Genomic DNA, 19,559 nt, shown 5'->3' on the forward strand with positions numbered 1-19,559 from the left:
TCACAAAAATTGCACAAGAAAATACAGAACTAATTACATATCTACACACTGTAATGTTTTGCAACACCAAGCATTATATTAATCCTTTTAATATACTAAAGCTAACCATTCTAAAACCAGTTTTGTTTTGATGTAACAGTAAGAATGGATCTAGAGTAAGCTAAACTACATCTACACTTACACTGCAAGGGCTACTGAAAATAGAGTATCAATTAAGGATCCAAGTGGTTTTGGAAACATAAACATCAGAGAAGTCAATCTATCATAAACGTCAACGTCTATGTTTATGTTCGGTCTATATTTTTATTTTACTTAGCACAGCGTTTAGTTATTTAATCAGTAAGATAATGCAAACACCTAGTCTAGTGTGGCATCGCGTTCCACTTCAGTACATTTGATCGGATTGATAATTAAGATAATCCAGACGCTTATAAGAAGTGCAGCAGATAATCACAGTTGCCTTTAAAGACTGGACACTCCAAAATTACAAATAAGATGATCAAAAGAATTACATTTACATTTACAAGGACATGGCAGAGGAAAGTAAGTATACACCAGACCACACCTGCTTCCAATCATAATATTTACAGCTGTATTTCTCTTAATTCCACAGTCCTAGAGAACCTAGCATATTCTGTGATTTCCTGATCATCAAGAACCTATTAATTAATCGAACACACCAAATACACCGATCAGGCATAACACTATGACCCCATCCTTGTTTCTACGCTCATTGTCCATTTTTATCAGCTCCACTTACTATATAGATGCACTTTGTACATCTACAATTACAGACTGTAGTTCATCTGTTTTTACTATTTGGGTGGTGGATCATTCTCAGCACTGTGTTAGTGTGTGTTGTGCTGGTCTGAGTGGATCAGACACAGCGGTGCTGCTGGAGTTTTTAAATACCTCTGTGTCACTGCTGGACTGAGAATAGTCCACCAACCAAAAATATCCAGCCAACAGTGTCCTGTGGGCAGCGTCTTATGACCACTGATGAACGACTAGAGGATGACCAACACAAACTGTGCAGCAGCAGATGAGCTACTGTCTCTGACTTTACATCTACAAGGTGGACTGACAAGGTAGGAGTGTCTAACAGAGTGGACAGTGAGTGGACATAGTGTTTAAAAACTCCAGCAGCACTGCCGTGTCTGATCCACTCATACCAGCACAACACACACTAACACACCACCACCACGTCAGTGTTACTGCAGTGCTGAGAATGATCCACCACCCAAATAGTACCTGCTCTGTGAGGGTCCATGGGGGTCCTGACCACTGAAGAACAGGGTGAAAGGGGGCTAACAAAGTATGCAGGGAAACAGATGGACTACAGTCTGTAATTGTAGAACTACAAAGTGCTTCTATATAGTAAGTGGAGCTGATAAAATGGACAATGAGCGTAGAAACAAGGAGGTGGTTTAATGTTATGCCTGATTGGTGTACAATTAAAAATTAACAGATGTATTCAGGTGTGATCAAAGCAGGGAGAAACACTCCAGGACTGAATCTGGGAAACGGCCAGTCACTTAAACGTAAGACTCCTCCGCAAAAAGCATTTTTTCGAAGTCCTCCAGCCGTGGGTCACTGCACCTTCTCATCCATTCCCGTTTGCCATGGACAACAGCCAGTGCCACTTCCTGACTCTTCTTTAGATTACTCTGGGGGTCTTCACCTCCGTGGAAAGAGAAATAGTCCCTTACAGCCTTTGTTGCAGCAGGGGACAAGCAAAACCGGGGTTCACTAGCCTTGTCATGAGGTTCCACATCGGACACCTTGAGTCCATGAGGGTGAGAGAGTGAACTTCCATCTTGTCTTCCTATAGCCTGCCTATGGAGATGCTCCAGATTCTTTGCAGCTTCTCTGTCCAGCCCTAGGCAAGTCCCTCCGGGTTCAGATGCTCGTCGCTGACTGGAAGGACATCCATTAGACTTCTCTTCGACAGGAATGAGGGAGTATGATTTCTGCCTGTGCATTGCCAAACATCGACCACTCTGCCCATAGAACAACGACTTCGGCAGGTTGCTGTTCTCACCTGCTGTCGGGTTATATGTGCTCTTTTGAAAACACCTTGTCGTCTTGCGCACTGAACAGGCCTGGTTGTGAAGCTCTCTCAGTTCTTTGACTGTCAGTGGTTTCTCTGAGGCAGGGTAATAAACTGACCTGCTGTGCTGTGTCTGTAGCATGGCTTCTTCATAGGAAGGAGGGCTGTTTGACCCTTTCATAGAAGTTGAAATGCTCGACTCTTGACCTCTCTTTTCCTTGCTGTGGCCCATCTTGGAGGAAACCTCAGATTGGAGATGTGGATCCCCAGTTTCCTCGTCTTCCAGGCCAATTCTGTCCTTCGACAAGGAGAGTCTGTGGTCTTTCTTGAGCCAGGTATTTGGGTGTAGCCCATGACTGCTCCTCAGTTGGCTCCAATCAAATTTCTCTTTAGGTGGAGATTCCTTTGGAGAAGGAAGTGTTGGGCCAGGTGAAGGTGTGGACACAATGCCAGGAGATCGGGGAGAAGAACTCACTATTGCCTTGAAGCTGCCTACAGGTTGGGAGCAAGGTTTGGCAAAGTCGGCCGAGTGCTGAGAGAAAGCACTATCCAGGGAGCTCATTGAAGATCGTGTTGGGGAAGCCGCGGGAGAATAAAGACTTGAGCAGCTGGCGTCTAGATGCAGAGGCGGAGGTTTAAGTTGCTCTTTTCGTCGTCGGGGGACAACCCTCTCACTCTGACCCCTCTGACTGGAGCTGTCCTGCTTGTCCAACCTCAGATTTTTCAAATGTTTGGCAAACATCTCGGCTGCATCGCTTTTGCCTTGGCTTGTTGCACCGTCATAGCTGCCCTTTCGGTTCCCCCTCTGTTCCAGGTATTTGCTCAAAGATGAGGTTGCGTTCCAGATGGCGGGCTCAGAACAACGTCTCAGCTGACGAATTCCCTGTGACAAAACAGGTACCTCACATGGGGAATGGGGGCGAGGAGAGGACGGGCTCACTGCTGGGCTAGTTTTTACAGGATGGGTTAGTGGGGGAAGCAAGAGGTGAGTGGAAAGGGTGTTGTCTGGGTCAGTTTCAGGTTGGTCCAGGTCACAGTCACTGAGGGTGAGCACTGAGTCACAGCTGCGACTGTCTGGCTTCCCTCGCGACCTCTGCATGGGCTGGAAGGGTGATCCAGAGTCATCATTCAGTTCATTCTCAAGACTGTCATACGAAGAGTCTGTCATCTGGTAAGAGGACACATCTGTACAGAAAGGAAAACAGGGTCAGTTTGTGAAAAATATGTGTAGCATATGATTTAAATCTTTTGGGAATATAAATAAAGAGTCTGGGAAAGTTTCTTTACCTGAACCATGACCATCTATACTGCATCTTTGAGGAAACCCATCAAACAGTGTGGTCACATCTTCTCCCATTACTGCCTTGCAATTTTCAATCATTAACCGTGCCAAGTCACAGACCTGAGAAGAGACAAGAATGTTTATAATAGATATGTTTTATTATTAATAAAATGATCATTTTGTGGAACTGTACAGCACTGCAAGCTTATTTTGCTAGAACACGTACACCCCTAAAAAAGGGAGATTCTATAGAAAAGGCAATGGTTATGCAGTTGTATACAAAAGTTTGGGCGCCCCTGCTCAAATGACATCTTTTCTTGATTTTCTAAGTGTGAATAAGTTAAGAGATCCTCTACAGAGAACACACTTCTGCATATTTTAGTGTTCGATTACTGTTTATTTACTGAATTGAACGTATGGGGAAAAAAAACAACATGTGGCCTGTTAAGAAGTTATGGCACATTTTATATTTTTGTTTTATTTGTTTTCCTAAATTTGAGCCCAGCAAATAAATAGGAATTGTGCACTAACATTTGCAGAGAAATGCCATATTTATATTTGTTTTCTCTAGAGGATGTGTGAACTTATTTTGACTTAGAAAATCAACAAAACATATCATTTATGTAGAACCTTGACAACTCAAAGAACCACTTGAGTCCTTAATTAGTTATTTGCATGATTAAATAGTCATTCACCATGATTAAGTACCTGCTGTAGATGATTATTTTTAGAACCTTTTGGAAACTGGTTCTATATAGCAAAAAGGAACCCTTTTTGCTTAGAATGTAGATAATGGAATTAAATGCAAATTAATCCCAGGAAAAAAAATCGGGGCGAAATTCTCAAGAATTCATTGTTCCAGTTTGAGATCTCAAAGGTTAATTCTTGTCAGAAATGCAGAGAAATTCAGATCTGGAGGCCAGCTTTGTTTGTAAATCTCGTTTACTAATCCTTCTAGACGAGGAAAAAATGAAACACACATTGAGCAGCAAGATGATGTCAACAGGGGATGCTTAGGCTAGCTTTATCCTGGTTTGATTTCTGTTTAAACCCAACAGATGTGCATCAACATTCTGTTTTGATTTCTTAGTTGTTTACCGAAAAGTGTTTGCAGTCCGTGTCTCTTGGGGGAAAAAAGAAGTGCCAACCATAAAAATGTCAAGGACGGATGATGCTTGGAAAAACATTCATTCAAAAACAAATTGTTTCAGTCTTTGTTAGCACACATGTATACAAATTTTGGAACACAGAGTAATTAAAAATCTGCCAATCACAATGTGATGCACTCTTATCATTCACTTCTTCCCCAGAACTGCAGCATGTACACTATCTTCTGAAAAATTAGGATATTTCATAAAACAGCCCTCAGTTTAAAAAAGTTAGTCAGATGGCACTGGTCAACAGCCTAGACAAAAAGCCTTTAGTTTATAGCACAGTGTGTAATTGTACACCAACACATTACAAAAGCTGGTGAAAGAGATGAATTGGGGGGCAGGATCCCAGGCTTTTACGATTTCCTCAAAGAAAAATAACTGTGCTATTGCAGTAAAAAAGAACTCACACATAAATTCAGTCAGAGATTAGAGTGTGCTTGCAATGGTTTACTTAGGCGGTGCTGAAGCCAAGATCAGTGTCGTTGGGGAATGTTGAAATCTAAAAATTTCTGGGCTGAACGGCAACACACAGGCCACCACACGCATATCCAAACAAACCGCAAGAGGCGAGAGCTCCATCATAACGGATACTGTGAGAATGGCACTGACCTCAAGAATCTGAAGGAAATGCTTGAAATATTTCCCAGTGAGCTGCTGCTTCCAGCAACTAGCTCAAAAACATCTCCAAAACAAAAACAAAATGTGTAAAATGAGAGCCTTATACAAGAAAGCGGATATATGGAGGACAGTGGGTGACAGCTTTCACAGCGTATGAAATTAGTTTTTGAAAGCATAAACCAACACAGAAGACGCCGCAAGCTGTCTTGTCTTTTGTCCAAAAGGAAAATGATGAAAATTTACTAGATCACAACTCATTTTTTAACACAATACTGGACATAGTCTAGTGTCCTTTACAGCTGGCCTTCAAGCAACAATAAGGCAAAATTATCTTTACTATGCTCTTTGTTAAGACCTAAAGACAAAGAGGAGAATTCTCTCTTTCCTGCCTTAAATTTCTATTCATTTTCTTGTTCACAACTATGGAAGTCTCATGTTTTTCTATATGTAATACTTCTTTTCTTTAGGTAATACTGTAATGTAAACTTCCATCACGTTTCAGAAGTGATGGGATGCTCGATACCACCATATCGTATAGTATATATCATATACTGTTTTTGATGCTGTTTCTGGAGCTTTCAAAGCAAAGCTGTTTCCAAGCACTGCTTCCAAGTGTGGTTCAAATGCAATTGTCATGTGATCATAGATAACAGAACATGTCAGTGAGCCACTGAATCCTGGAGCTTCAACCTATGATTGACGCACTGGCAGAGTAAATCATCTGATGCCAGATGCAAAAAGGGCTCACCTACATATTCCCAGATTGTAGTTCAAACACATCTTTGTTTGAGGTGTTGATAAGAGAGAAAGCAACAAATATTCATAAGCCAACACAAGTTCCCTGTGAAGCCTGGGGAGGTGATAATCAGTAAAAGAAGTCGTCTTGACTCCAGCACAGCAGAAAAAAAATTGTAGAACAATAAGGATGTAAAGACGGAGTGGTTCGGCTTACATATAGCCAACCTTCAGATAACTGTTAATTATTATAACCGGTCTAGTAATTTGTTACTTTAATAACAGCTGAATCCTCCTGTCAATATTTCTTTTTTCTTGTCAAATACTTGAAACAAGACAATCCTTCTTCCCGTCTATTTACTTTAAACATTTTTCATAATGATTAGTAAAAGAAGATGGACTTTGGTAAGGTTTAATATTTTGTATTCTTGAACCTAAAGAAACAGGGTCATATGAGCTGTATTTGGATAAACAAAGCTAGTGCCTGGTAACCTGGACGAAAGACCACCTCACCTTTTTGGCACCTTCTCCCTCCATCTCAGGGCTGCTGGGTGCAGGAGAAGAGAGCATGCTGGGAGCAATGCAAACGGCAAGGTTGAAGGCATTCATCTGGTTGTCTTGGGCACGGAGCTGGATGCTATACAGCACTGCCAAAACATGCTTTAGAAGCAGGATATTCTCAGGGGGAAGAGACGCCACCAAACTGAAAGACAGAAATAAAGATCAATGATTAACAATTTATAGCTCTGGATTTCTGAGATTCTGAAGTCCTGATTGAAAGGTCATTTTAAAGTACCTTTGAATGGCCTTCAGTTGGTTGTCATCTGCTTCATCAGACATATCCATGGTGGCCATCCACTTCTCATAGAACTCTGACAGTAACAGGCTGCCTGGAATGCTCCGCAGGAAGTCCTGCATTATGTACACATAGATAATAGATAATATCCATTTAAAGTGAATCCTATCCACACTGATTATAAGTGATGCTATTCATTATTAACTTTGGAGTGAATTACTTGTGCTAAAGTCAGAGACTACCCTTCATTTAATTAATTTCCAGTTAATAGCCAATAAGTTCAAGCGAGATAAAATAGATAAAAGATAAAAAAAGAGAGAATCAAGCTCCACTCCTGATTCAGATATGAAAAAAATCCACAGGTTGGACTGGATTGTGAGAATCAGTAAATACAACCAACTTCTAAGACATTTCTGCCCTTAGATCTGCTCCTGTCAACTGTAAGTGCTACTATTAGAAGGGGCTGGGGCTGTTTTTCAGGGTTTAGGCTTTGTTCCTTAGTTCCAGTGAAAGGTAATGTTAATGTTACAGCTTACAAAGACAATTATATGCTTCCAATTTTGTGGCAACAGTTTGGGGAAGGTTGTCTCCTGTTCTCGCACGACTGAGCCCCTGTGTATAAAGTGAGATACATTAAGAGTTTGATGGGTGGAGGAACTCTAGTGGCTTGCGCAGAACGCTGATCTAAACTCCACTGAACAGTAACTGTGATAGGTGCTCATAAATGCTCATAAACCTTGTTTTTTTTGTAATAACTTGTATTTAATATATTTAATAATATATATATTTATATAAGCGCAGGTAATGAAACCATGAAATATTTTGATATTTGCTTACGATGATCCATGTGAAGTTACATGTGCCACCTGTTTAGATCTGATCATGTGCCACTTACTGAGCACTTCTTAATTTGACTGACAGTTTCTCAGAACAGCTTAAGGGTATTTAACTGGAGAGAGGATTAAATGTATCACTACCTTTCAGATAACACGATCACACCACATGACTCATGTAACCTTGCTAAAGTAATATCAGTACAGTACATATACAGGATGCAACACTGGCATCAGTGACAGGTGAGTTTTACTTGGTATATTTTTCCTTTTACTCATGGGATGACATTAAATATTTAATTATACATAGTTGGCCGGTTTAGTATTTACACCTACAATACATATCCAAATGTATCATCACTTTTAATTACTGACCTTGTAGGCATTACATAGCTCAGAAATCTTCAAATCCGAACCTTGAATCTAGTTTATGGAAGGGGATCCCCGCTGACCTGAGATTATTTGGGTGGTGGGCCATTCTTGCCACAGCGGTGATTTCAACATGGTACTGACATGGTAGTGCATGATGCCCCGGCTACTAGCTACAGGAGCACTGTTGTGCACAGTTGTGGTTGGCAGACACCTCTCAAGCCAGCAGTGACACTGAGGTGTTTAAAACACCTTTTACATTCAGCAGCAATGCATAAAAATGCAATTTATTGGAACAACAAATAAAAGGACTTCCTGCATTACTGCTTACCTATTTCTTTGGGACAGATTTTAAGTTGTTTTTAAAGCTGTTAGTGGCCTAGCACTTGTGTAACTCACTAAATGTCTGTCTGTTTATGTTCCACCACGTAATCTTACATCTACAGATACTGTCTTTCTGTAAAAACCCTGGGTGATTTACAGAAATAGCTGAGAGGCCTTGTTCTGTTATTGACTTTCTAAACTGAAACTTGTGACCTTTCACAATTAGACAGTCAGGTTTGGTACATTTAATGTTAAGGAACATCTGACAGCATATCTTTTTAGTCTACACACAACACACAAAGTTTATCTTTTCTCCTGTTATTTTACTTCTTTTATATTACCAGGTATAAAATAAATACATTTGATTATTATTATTAAACATTTGTAAATACCAGTGGCGAGCTGTGACTATTATTTCTGTTAGTGAAATATGTTAGCGATTGTAGTAGTATGTTAACACTAAGCTAACAGCAATTCACATAAACTATTTTTAGCTGTTCTAGATTGAACACAAACATCTGAAGACTGTAACAGTCATATTAACATATATTTTAACTTGTAGCAGTTTTACAGTAGAGCTGAAAGATTAATAGTTTTTATACCAAAATCGCAATTTAAGAGTGCAATTTTCAAATCGCAGGAGCTGCAATTTTTTTTTTAATTATAGCTTACATTATCAAAAATGTTTTCTTAAGTTTTAAGAGGGGAAATTAAACCTAATAACACAGAGTTGTACACTGCCTGTAGAGTGAGGCCACTCAGAGGCAACCAAACCTCCATGTGTTCACAATTTATTGGCTTTCTGGCACACTACTTTAAAGGGTCAGGCCTCAAACCAGAAAAGAGTGGATATTCTAGTTTTCTTGGTAAAACAAAAACATGTCAGAACCTTAATTTATAGAAAACAATTGCAATATAAAACGCACTCACAATATTACTCAGAAAAATCGCAATTAGATATTTTCCTCAAATAGTTCAGCCCTATTTTACAGTGACCCTTTCAGTACAGCCTTCTGGTAAAGAGCCTTTCCTGTTTTCCATTGCTAACACCTGATTAAAATGCAATCAGGCTACCACTTGTGTTCACAGTCTATGACATATCTACAACTTCTAAAAAAAAAGCATAAAGTAAGGTTTTTTCTCACAATTGATCCCACCCAGCACAAATCAAAATCCAACTGGCTGATTCTACTGTCACTTCCTAATTATGTTGGTGGTTGATCTGACACATTAGGTCTTCAGTCCAGCTACTGAAGTCCTAACCAATGGTATTGGCTGTATCAACCTAGATGCCATGGAAAAAAAATTGACAATTTTCTGTCGGCCTTTTCGAGATCTTAAGTTTCCAAACAAAACTTAATAAAGAATTTAGAGCAGTACTACAATACTTTCAGCATTTAATTACAAAAGGCATGCTGAATATATTAACTTATATATATTATGTTATATTATATTATATTATATTATAATATTTAATTTCACAGAAGGCCCTGAGGGTTTCGCACTAGTCAGTATACTCTGAGAAAATTCGATTAATGATACTCATGCATATCCAAGGAACTTAATTCAGTTACCAGCACTAATAAATGCTTCTAAGATATTTAATTAAGAAGATTATGTACGTAATAACCAAGTTAGAAATCATCATCTGCCTAGTATTATGTAAGTGCTTTTCCAGTAAAAACTGGAACTAGCGTCAACATGTGGGACACATATGCCACCTTTTCTGACGCATACAAAAACACAAACAGAGGTTTATTCTGGGAAAATCCTCGCACAGATACACAGATACACAGACTAACAGCAAGCACACACACACAAGCCAATACCACAACCTTGGACAGATCAGGAGCCACTATGCAAAATAAGGTTTCCATGTTACTTTGTACCGTTAATATATTCTGCAGTTCTAGTCATATATCACAGGATAAAACTTGCCTTGAAGACAGCAGCAATCACAAAGATGGATTGACGGGTCAGCTGAATGTCCTGGATTCCAGAGTCCAGTATGTCTCTCAACTCCCTGCAGGCCTTGGCCCCGGCAGAGCGCCGGAAGATTCCCCTTGTGAACGGCCCCTCTTGGAACAGAAACACCAACATGTCCTAGAGACAGAAAATAAAGCCAGATATATATTTTACAGTAGGACTGCATGAGAGGGACAAAACACTGTACTGTATTTATAGCAACAACATTTTTGCCATTTTGGAGATTCAAGGTTTTGTTCCAACATCTGACATTGTTCAAGATGCTCACCACACGTACATTTCCATTTTTTTGTAATTTATTAAAGGGCTCATTTGCAAATTCCAGACTTTTGTTGTATCAGTATTGCAAAAGTACTGTGCTAAGATTTAACAAACACTGTGTAGCCCTATTTTACAGTACAATCTTTAATAAAAATTGGTCCAAAGGGAAGCACTTTAACTGAAAAAAAAGTAGGAAACTGAAACCGAAAACTTTTCATCTTTTAATTTGCAGTGTGAACCGCCACTCCAGCAACTATACATAAAATTTTCACCACTGTGCAGGTTCAAAAATGCCTACCACTACAAAAAGCCTACCACTACAAATCAATGGAGGCATGAGTCAGACGAACCACCTCTGAGATGAAAGAGTCAACCAGAGAGAGGATACATGACCATATTAAAAAAATCATCTTTCTAAGGAAGTAGAAAGCTACATGTGTTCAAGGCTTCTATGAGAGCCTATCAGCACTAGGGTGGAATATGGACAAACTACTCCCTTAAAAAAAGTGGCTCTTTAAGGATTCTTTAGAAATCAATTGTCAGAAACAAAACCATGATGACTCAAATGAACATTTTAATGCATAAGTAGTTCTTTACAAGGTTATGAGGTTCTTCTATATGATGGAAAACCTGCTAACACTGTACTGAATGGCAGCCTCCATAAGGCTACATGACACCTACATAAGCCTTAAATGACAACTGACACAGACCTAAACCTTTATAAAAGCTTATTCCAACAAGTGTGAGTGGCATAAAGGCTGCTTTTCGTCATTTTGATCTCGTTTCGTCTCAACATGTTCTATGACAACTGCACTTATTGGAATAAACCTTTATAAATGTCTCAGCGGGTTTATGTCATTTATGTTGTGTAGCCTTATAAACACTGCCCTTCAGTAGTTACAGAAAACCTGTAAATGGTCCTTTAAAGAACATTTTTAAATGGTTAATTTTTTTTTTTTTTGCACAATTAGCTTATTATTGTCTCGATTAATGTCTCGGATTTAAATAAAACACCAATTGAACTATTTCTGTACATTGGTCTATAAAGAACCCTTTTTGCTAAGAGTGTCCCTTATCATGATTCTTTGTGACATCTTGTGATTAAGATATACGTCAGGATGTAAGAAAACTTTCTGGTGAATCCTTGATGTGGTTAAAGACTAGCTGCATTATTTTGATAAAAAATGATTGAGGTTTGTTGGATTACGTGCACACTTTTGTTTGTCAAAATGTCGACAGCATATATATCTGTGTTTGGTCAGGATGTTCACAGCACATAAACAATTTTGTGATTGGTTAGAGTTTTAATCAGCATATTGCAGCCTTTGGCCACCCCAACCGTCATTAATTCGAACATTTCCAGCTCGTCTGTGCTGGTAAAATTGGAGGAAAACATGCAAAGTGTCCCGCGCTTAAATTAGACACTGTGAATTTGTCGCCTCATGGTTTACCACTGACTCTTCAGCGTGTTTGTTTTTTTTTTTATAAACACGACTGTGAATACGATTCCCACACTCACCATGATGGGCCTGGGGAGGCTGTTTTCCATGCACACCACACTGAGCGGCAGGCCAAAGAGCCTACCAGTGGTGGGAAGAAGCGGTGATGGAGGTGAGTCATCCAGCTGAGTGGTAGAGCCACGCCAAAAAGCCCAGTTGATGAGCGAGCGCCGTCTCTTGAACGGCTTCTGGTCTGGATCGACTTAGAATGAAAGAAGATGAAAAGCACATTGAATGCCAAATAAAAAAGAAACATGAATCTTTTGCTAAGGTTGCAGATTTTTAACAGGAAACATTAAGGCATTTACCCACAAAGGAGTGGCCCACAGCCACTCTGCTTGGCTTCAGGATGAATTGGCACTGACTGTCTGACTGTAACTGATCGAAAAGGAACTCCACGTCTTTGTCAGGCGGACTAACTGCATCACTCTTGTCACCTGTTTGACCCAGTGGCTCTCGAATATGGCTCATCTGTATACTGAAAGGAAACTCATGACCTGTGCAGAGTCAAAATGAAAGAGAAACATACAAACTCACTAATACAGTATATAAATATATATTAGTGTAGATACACTATGTGTCCAAAAGTTTGTAGACACCTGCTCACTCAGTGTTTCTTCTGAATTCATGGATTAAAAGGGAGTTTGTGGCCTGTTTGCTGCAGAAACAGCCTTCATTCTTCTGTTAAGGCCAGATGTTGGAACATTGCTGTGAGGATTTGTTTGCATTCAGCCACAAGAGCATTAGTGAGGTCAAATGTCGAATGAGTAATAAAATGTTGCTGTGTCTTGCTATAATCATTGAAAAAAGTCATTATGTAAGCTGTAAAGTTTCCAGTTTCAGCCTTGGGTTAAAATATACAACACAAACATTAAGACCACGCAAATTCACTACTGCCACAGTACCACAGCGTCTTTCTTTTAAACGTTTTCAGTTGCCATAGTTATGCTGTATGGTAACTGTTCTCAATAGGAGGCTAGCAGTAGGTGCATATGGGTATTCACATGTATTCTTAGCCTACCAGAAATGCAAAAAAGGCATTTTTAAGTTAGGTTAGCCACTTATGTGGATAGTAACTTAGGTAGCCTAATTGAATAATATTGTATCATATTTTTAAATACTAGGAACACTGTGCAGTAAATAACTTGTCATTTGGCAAGCTTGTGTTATATATGTAGTTTTTTTCTACAGAATGCAGAATGTGCCCCTGCACAATTAGAATGAGTGTCTGGACACTTTTGGACATATAGTGTAGATAAATAGATGGATAAACCTTATTGATCTTTAAGGAGAAATACTATAGCAAAATGTTACACTGGATAATATGTACAGATAATAAGCACACATAATTATACATATTCACACATACAAACATGACAAAGAAGACAATCATTTGCTGAGATCCCTTAGATTACAAAATTAAAAGTGAATTTATCGCCCAGTGAGTAAACTGAATACTGCAATGGACTCTTCATGCCTACAGAATGACAGTATGACCTCCTGAAAAAAAATTTTTAGGCATGAAGGCGAGCTCACCAATGAGAGGGTACGGAGCGTTGTCTTTTCTGGAACTCACCCACAGCTGGTAGTCTTTCACACAACCCTGCATTCCAGAGACAATAAAACACATTCAAGGAATTGTTGTGTGCCAGGATGAAAAGCTGACCTGTATGAAGAGGCCTATGGGGGCATGTCTAGTCTTGGAACAGATATTTTGTGTTAGGCTATACATATACACAAAGGTAACTAAAATACACTGGAATTCTATGTACTGTGAGCTGTACTATTTCTGTGCAGTCATTGCTGCTTTGACTCATGTTTTTCACTGTAGACCTTTAAACATAACTGAGCCATCAGAGAACTCATAAACATACTCATATAAGAATATTTATAAATTAGAGCTTGAAATGTTTATCGAACCCGACGGGACCCGGCTGCTCACAACATTTCTCAGATATACAGTGGTATGCAAACACCCCTGGTCAAATTACAAGTTTTGGTTGATTTACTACGCGAAAATAAGTTAACACATCCTCTACAGAGAACACACTTCTGCACAATTACTGTTTGTTTGCTGAATTTAATGTATTGGGGAAAAAAACTAAATGTGGCTTGTGCAAAAGTTATGGTACATTTTGGTTTTTCCATGTTAAACTCAGCAAATAGAAATTGTGCACTGAAATCTGCAGAAAAATGCCATATTTCAGTTCCTTGTAGAGGATGTCTCAACATATTTTCACTTAGAAGATCAACAAAACATGTAATTTGACCAGTAGTGTTCAAACTTTTGCCTAAAACAGCCTACCACTTTTTTGTCTTGGGGATCCAAATGGTAATGTTTGTGGTGGCCAAAAAGACCAAACAATATATAAATAAAAAAGTAGTAAGGTTTCAAATCATGTTTGTAAAAGTGCATTTTGTAACATTACACTATAACTTTCTGGAGGGCCAAATTAAATGTCCTGACAGGCCAAAGTTGGCCCGACCTTAACACCATATTTAATCTGGCATGCTGGAGTCACCCACTTATTTTGTTGACAGTTAGCACCGAGGTCCATGACCCTGAGGCCTATGCTTATGAGAAAATTGATGAGTGGGGGAAAAAAAAACAACAATTGGATACAGAAGAGTGGCCTAGTTTGGGTTTGTTTCAGGGGTCTGGTCTAGTTGAGCTTGGACAGAAAGATCTTGGCCTGTATTTGAGTATGGACAAAATTTCAGGCACAAATAACACAGACTCTCCTCTAAATAGTCAAATGCAAAAGCCTAGAGCAGAAGAAACTGTGTAGAGAAACTCACCACAATGCCAAACTGTTGCAGAGCTAGACGAGTAACTTCATTGGCGCTGTCAGTGTTACTCACAGCAATGGTTTTCTAGGCAACGAGAGCAGATTCAATTAGATTTTAATATGCTTAATATTTCAATACGCTTAAGACAGATACTTGCTTGAGCGTAAGAACACCTACATGTGAAAAGTTCCCCAAGTCCTTGGCATGCACTTTAAGAGGGATTGTTTTTGGATGATCTTTTTCTTTCTCTTCTTTTATCCGACTGCCGAAAATAAGAACAGAGACAGAATAAAATTCAACAGAAAACAATCAGTAATGTACGCATACTTAGTCATGTTTTCTCAGACACTATTACTGACAAAATATGGACAGCATGTCATTGGCTTAATACACAGAAAGAATTATCTGGCAACTTTGTGTCCTTTTTTTAAGAAAAACATTCTTTTCATGGTCTTACTGTACCTTTTCATAAGGGAGAGCCACTTCTCCTTCTGTTCTACTGAGCTGTCGGGGGAAAAGCATAAAAAAGTTTCATCAATAAAGCCCACTGTTTAAGGACTATCATCTGAGCAGCGTTATCACTCTTTGGAAGCTATTAATAGAATACAGTCATGCTCTTCGGTGGCTTGTTAAATGTGGTTCAGAGTGCACCATGTTAATACAGTATTAATGTCAGGGTTTGTTTTAGTAAGTGCTGTTCACAAAGGCAAAGTCAGCATGAAAAACAGGTCAGTTCTCATTACTAAAGCCATCTTCAAGAAACAGCTCAGCAAATTAGCAATATCATCCCTATGCCAAACTGTAGTTGGTCATGTTTGGCGCCTGACGTTCACTTCTGGTTTTGTACTTGAGCTACGAGGCTCTACGAGCTAAGCTTATGCCACACTAATTAGCATCATGCAAGCTCCATGCACTACATAAATCTACATAATCTACATAATCTACAGAAATATACAAAATTGCGGATGGCTGCTGCTATTATTTTTAGTCAAGTGGTGTACAGTTTTACATTTTTATAGATAAAAATATGTCACGCAGTGTCAGAAACCCCATAAGCAACACTATTTGATATTATCTAAAAACTTGACATGGCTTGATGCAGGGCATGCAGTTTGCACAATGCTAATTTGTGGCTTCTGTTAATTGTTATCTTTAATAGCCTTGTACTGCACTACAAAACTAAAGAAGCAAACTGGTCTTTGCTGTCTGAGGGTCTTTTTATCCAAAACTTCCTTTATTTGTTATCTAGCTAACCAGTTATCTTGGTAAGTAGCCTTGTACTCCAGTACAGAACTAAAGAGGCTAATTAGCTAGCCTTGTGCTAAAGTTAATATACTAGCCTTGTACTCCAGTACAGAACTAAAGAGGCTAATTAGCTAGCCTTGTGCTAAAGCTAATTAACTAGCCTTGTACTCCAGTACAGAACTAAAGAGGCTAATTAGCTAGCCTTGTGCTAAAGCTAATTAACTAGCCTTGTACTCCAGTACAGAACTAAAGAGGCTAATTAGCTAGCCTTGTGCTAAAGCTAATTAACTAGCCTTGTACTCCATTACAGAACTAAAGAGGCTAATTAGCTAGCCTTGTGCTAAAGCTAATTAACTAGCCTTGTACTCCAGGACAAAACTAAAGAGGCTAATTAGCTAGCCTTGTGCTAAAGCTAATTAACTAGCCTTGTACTCCAGGACAAAACTAAAAAAGCAAACTGGTCTTTGCTGTTTGAGGGTCTTTTTTATTCCAAGCTTCCCATTTGTTATCTAGCTAAGTAGTTATCTTGGTAACTAGCCGGTGCTCCTGCCCAAAACTAAAGAAGCTAACTAATTAACTAGCCTCGTACTGCAGCATTAAATTACAGAAGATAATTTCACATATCAAACATCTTGGTTGATCGACTACATTTGGAATAATAGATAAATTGTGTAAATTTTATTCATATAAAACATGTTTTATGCTGAGAGTGACAAGCCATGGTAGGCAGAGGGTCGAGAGTATTCTGTACCTGAATGTGGCCACACAGTTGCAAGTGGGCCATCCCATGACAAAGCTTTTTTCAGGACTGGTACTTCCCTCATAGACTTCTTCCATACAGTTCGCTATCCACATCTCACAAACACGTGCCTGTGCCTTCAGCTTGAAGTTTGTAGAAGATCTGTTCACAAAAACACGTGTTTAAAGAGTGAAAACCTTCATGGTTAACAGCTAGTGATGTGTACAGTAACATGTTAGCCCTATCAAAGCCCTATCACAATGATGCTGTAAGTGCTGTATATAACATTACCAGGAATTGCTTTAGTCTTAGGTGTTGGGCAAGACTGAAATCTAACCACACTATAGGCATGGCCAATAGAGTGATGTTCCCAGTGCCCACAGATAAACGCACATTCATAACACACTTTCGGTTCCTGTTCCACATCTGTTCTAACCATCTTTATCGAGAATCTCGCTCAGTCATTTCACTGTTTCACTGTCTATAATAGAAAATGAAAGCCAGATCAATCTGCATGCTGTCTCATGGCCTTGTTTACAGACACTCTCATAAGCAGGCGGCCCCGTCTCCTGCACTTTGTAGTTTTAAAACTGTCATACAGAACCAATTTGGGATTCTTTTGTTTTTGCTGTAGGACAGTGACAGGGAAAATGATCTTCTTTTTATAAGGCCACAGGGTATAAAGTTTTTGGTTACACAGAATTGTAATGATCCACCAAAAAAATGCTTATTATTGGCTCAAAAGTGCTCTTCAAAGTCTAAGCCAAAAGTGGTAGGTCTTGGTTATATCAGCTATAGGGTGGGTTGGGTGATATGATGAAATGATGTTATTTACATCACAGAAAAGCTTTTATGATTATAATATAGGTAGTTTCAGTACTTCCACAACACTGATGAATGTTTCATTAAAAACAAAGTTTAAAGTGACTCCTATGTTGTTCCACCCTGTTGTAGGGAGACAATGAATTTGAATCCTAATCATGCCAGAAGTCCAATTTTCCTGCTTAACCCTATCCAACGAAGCATCTCGTCAGCTTACTTTTAATTTATTTCTACTAAAACAATCATTACAGTACCGGTAGTGATGTTTCGGTAGTGATGATTTTAGCTAATTTTGAGCATAACTCAAAGACGCTAGCCAGTATGCAACTACCAAACACCGTTGTCAGCAGCTATACACACATTAAATCAAAATATTTTCATTAACCATGTGTTTCGGTGTGACAATTCTTAATGTTGGATCACATTATTAACATGTCAAATAAATGCAGCCACAGCACCGAGATACCACATTATTAACAGTGAACAGCAGATTAAACAGCAGAAAAAGTTACATTTTTGCTTTGCTCTTAATGGATGTAGTGTGGTACAGTATGTAAAGTGCTTTCATAGATTTTAACAGCATTTTTTTAAATATGTCACTTCTGATGCATTTGTCTGTTCCAACTTATCAAACCTCAGGGAAACCAAATATTGTGAAAATATGGTATCATATTTTTGCCTTCATCACGTTATTTATTCAACAGGGCAGTGAAAGAATTCAGTAGAACAGCAAACACATCAAAACCAGCTGGTCTTTGACATGTAATCCATAAATCATTGGTGTGCCATGAAAGGATCTCAGCCCGCACCCTGTTATTACAGATTTGAGGCAACCTTCTTCTGCGCAGTAACACAGTTTCTTGACTTCTCTAAATATTATTAATACAACTGCCATCTTATTATGGTTATCTTGGGTTGCAAAAGGGCCTAAAGAGCCAATCGTGAGGCAATAAGATCATATTTAAATAGCTGCATTCAGCAGTTCAGAATCCCATCAAGAACCCTTTAAAAGAATGCTTTCTCGGTCTAATCTGTCTGCTGCATTTGCAACATACAGTTGATTACGACAGCCAGTAATTTCCAATAAATTTCAAATGGGGACAGCATTATAGAGGAAGACCTTGTAGAGTTTTTACAGTTTATGACCTGGTCATGTACATGAAAACATTCAGGAAAGTGAAAGTAAGCATAATTGCTCTTTTACTGTTGTGCTCAAATGTTCAAAACTTTAGCTTCGGTAAGACTTTTTGTCATGTCTGTCTCATCCTAGGATCACCACTGTTAGACTGTAACTGTAGTTTTGTATTCATGAAACAATCGTATGCAAAACCTTTAACACCCCCGGTCAAACAACGTTTTGTTGATTTTTTAGGTTAAAATAAGTGAACAAATCCTCTACAGGGAACACACATATGCATTTTATGCATATCTGTACAATGTACTATTTCTATATATTTGTTTAACATACTGGAAAAAATGAAACATAAATATAAACATTTAAGTCAGAACAGTGGGATCTAACTGCTCACGATGTGGCCATGAGGGACAGGGATGCGGTCTTACTTCCTGCTCTAAAATGCAGGGGTGTGGCTAAAATAAAGCCCACTGACTAAAACTCTTTGTTTCAGTAGTGACAGGAAAACACAGGACAGCGTTTTATAAATACATTTGGAAAGTATCCTGTAAATGATGACTTTGTGTATATTAGCTTATTACTTTCTCAATTATTGTCTTGGATTTAAATAGATCATATAATATTCACTGTAAATATCTAAGGTCTGAATGCTCACTTTTTTTGAAATATTTTCTTTATGTAGTTTAAACTAATTTGGTACATATGGCCACATATTTCAAACGTTAATTGACATAGTTCAGCAACTGTCCATTGACTTCTAATAAGAGTGAATTCGACTCAAAGGTTTCAGTTCTTTTGTAAGTATAAGGGAAAACAAAAAAGCATCAAAATTATTGTCAGTGGTGAACAACGGTATGGTACAAATGTGTCAGATAGAGATTACATAGTAAAACGTATTCCTTTAAAGTCCCTATTATCCCA

The 19,559-nt window shown here is 38.7% G+C and overlaps 1 protein-coding gene across 3 annotated transcripts in view; it reads right to left on the reverse strand.

Annotated features, from left to right (window-relative positions):
• Window positions 1-1,365: 1,365 nt before the first annotated feature.
• Window positions 1,366-19,559, reverse strand: part of LOC118798287 (rho GTPase-activating protein 20-like) — a 39,681-nt gene continuing 21,487 nt past the window's right edge. For 2 of the 3 annotated variants that reach the window (XM_036557700.1, XM_036557702.1), the window contains 12 exons: window positions 16,694-16,843; window positions 15,160-15,201; window positions 14,875-14,959; window positions 14,707-14,781; window positions 13,444-13,510; window positions 12,216-12,404; window positions 11,928-12,109; window positions 10,100-10,264; window positions 6,636-6,751; window positions 6,353-6,542; window positions 3,338-3,452; window positions 1,366-3,235 (listed from right to left, as the gene is read on the reverse strand). In XM_036557700.1, coding sequence (XP_036413593.1) covers window positions 1,536-3,235; window positions 3,338-3,452; window positions 6,353-6,542; window positions 6,636-6,751; window positions 10,100-10,264; window positions 11,928-12,109; window positions 12,216-12,404; window positions 13,444-13,510; window positions 14,707-14,781; window positions 14,875-14,959; window positions 15,160-15,201; window positions 16,694-16,843 — 3,076 coding nt within the window. In that variant the 3' untranslated portion in view covers window positions 1,366-1,535. The remainder of the gene's footprint in view (window positions 3,236-3,337; window positions 3,453-6,352; window positions 6,543-6,635; window positions 6,752-10,099; window positions 10,265-11,927; window positions 12,110-12,215; window positions 12,405-13,443; window positions 13,511-14,706; window positions 14,782-14,874; window positions 14,960-15,159; window positions 15,202-16,693; window positions 16,844-19,559) is intronic. The other variant, XM_036557701.1, reaches the window with a different exon arrangement.

Source organism: Colossoma macropomum, unplaced genomic scaffold (assembly GCF_904425465.1).
Source record: "Colossoma macropomum unplaced genomic scaffold, Colossoma_macropomum, whole genome shotgun sequence".
In the NCBI taxonomy this organism is placed as follows: Eukaryota; Metazoa; Chordata; class Actinopteri; order Characiformes; family Serrasalmidae; genus Colossoma; species Colossoma macropomum.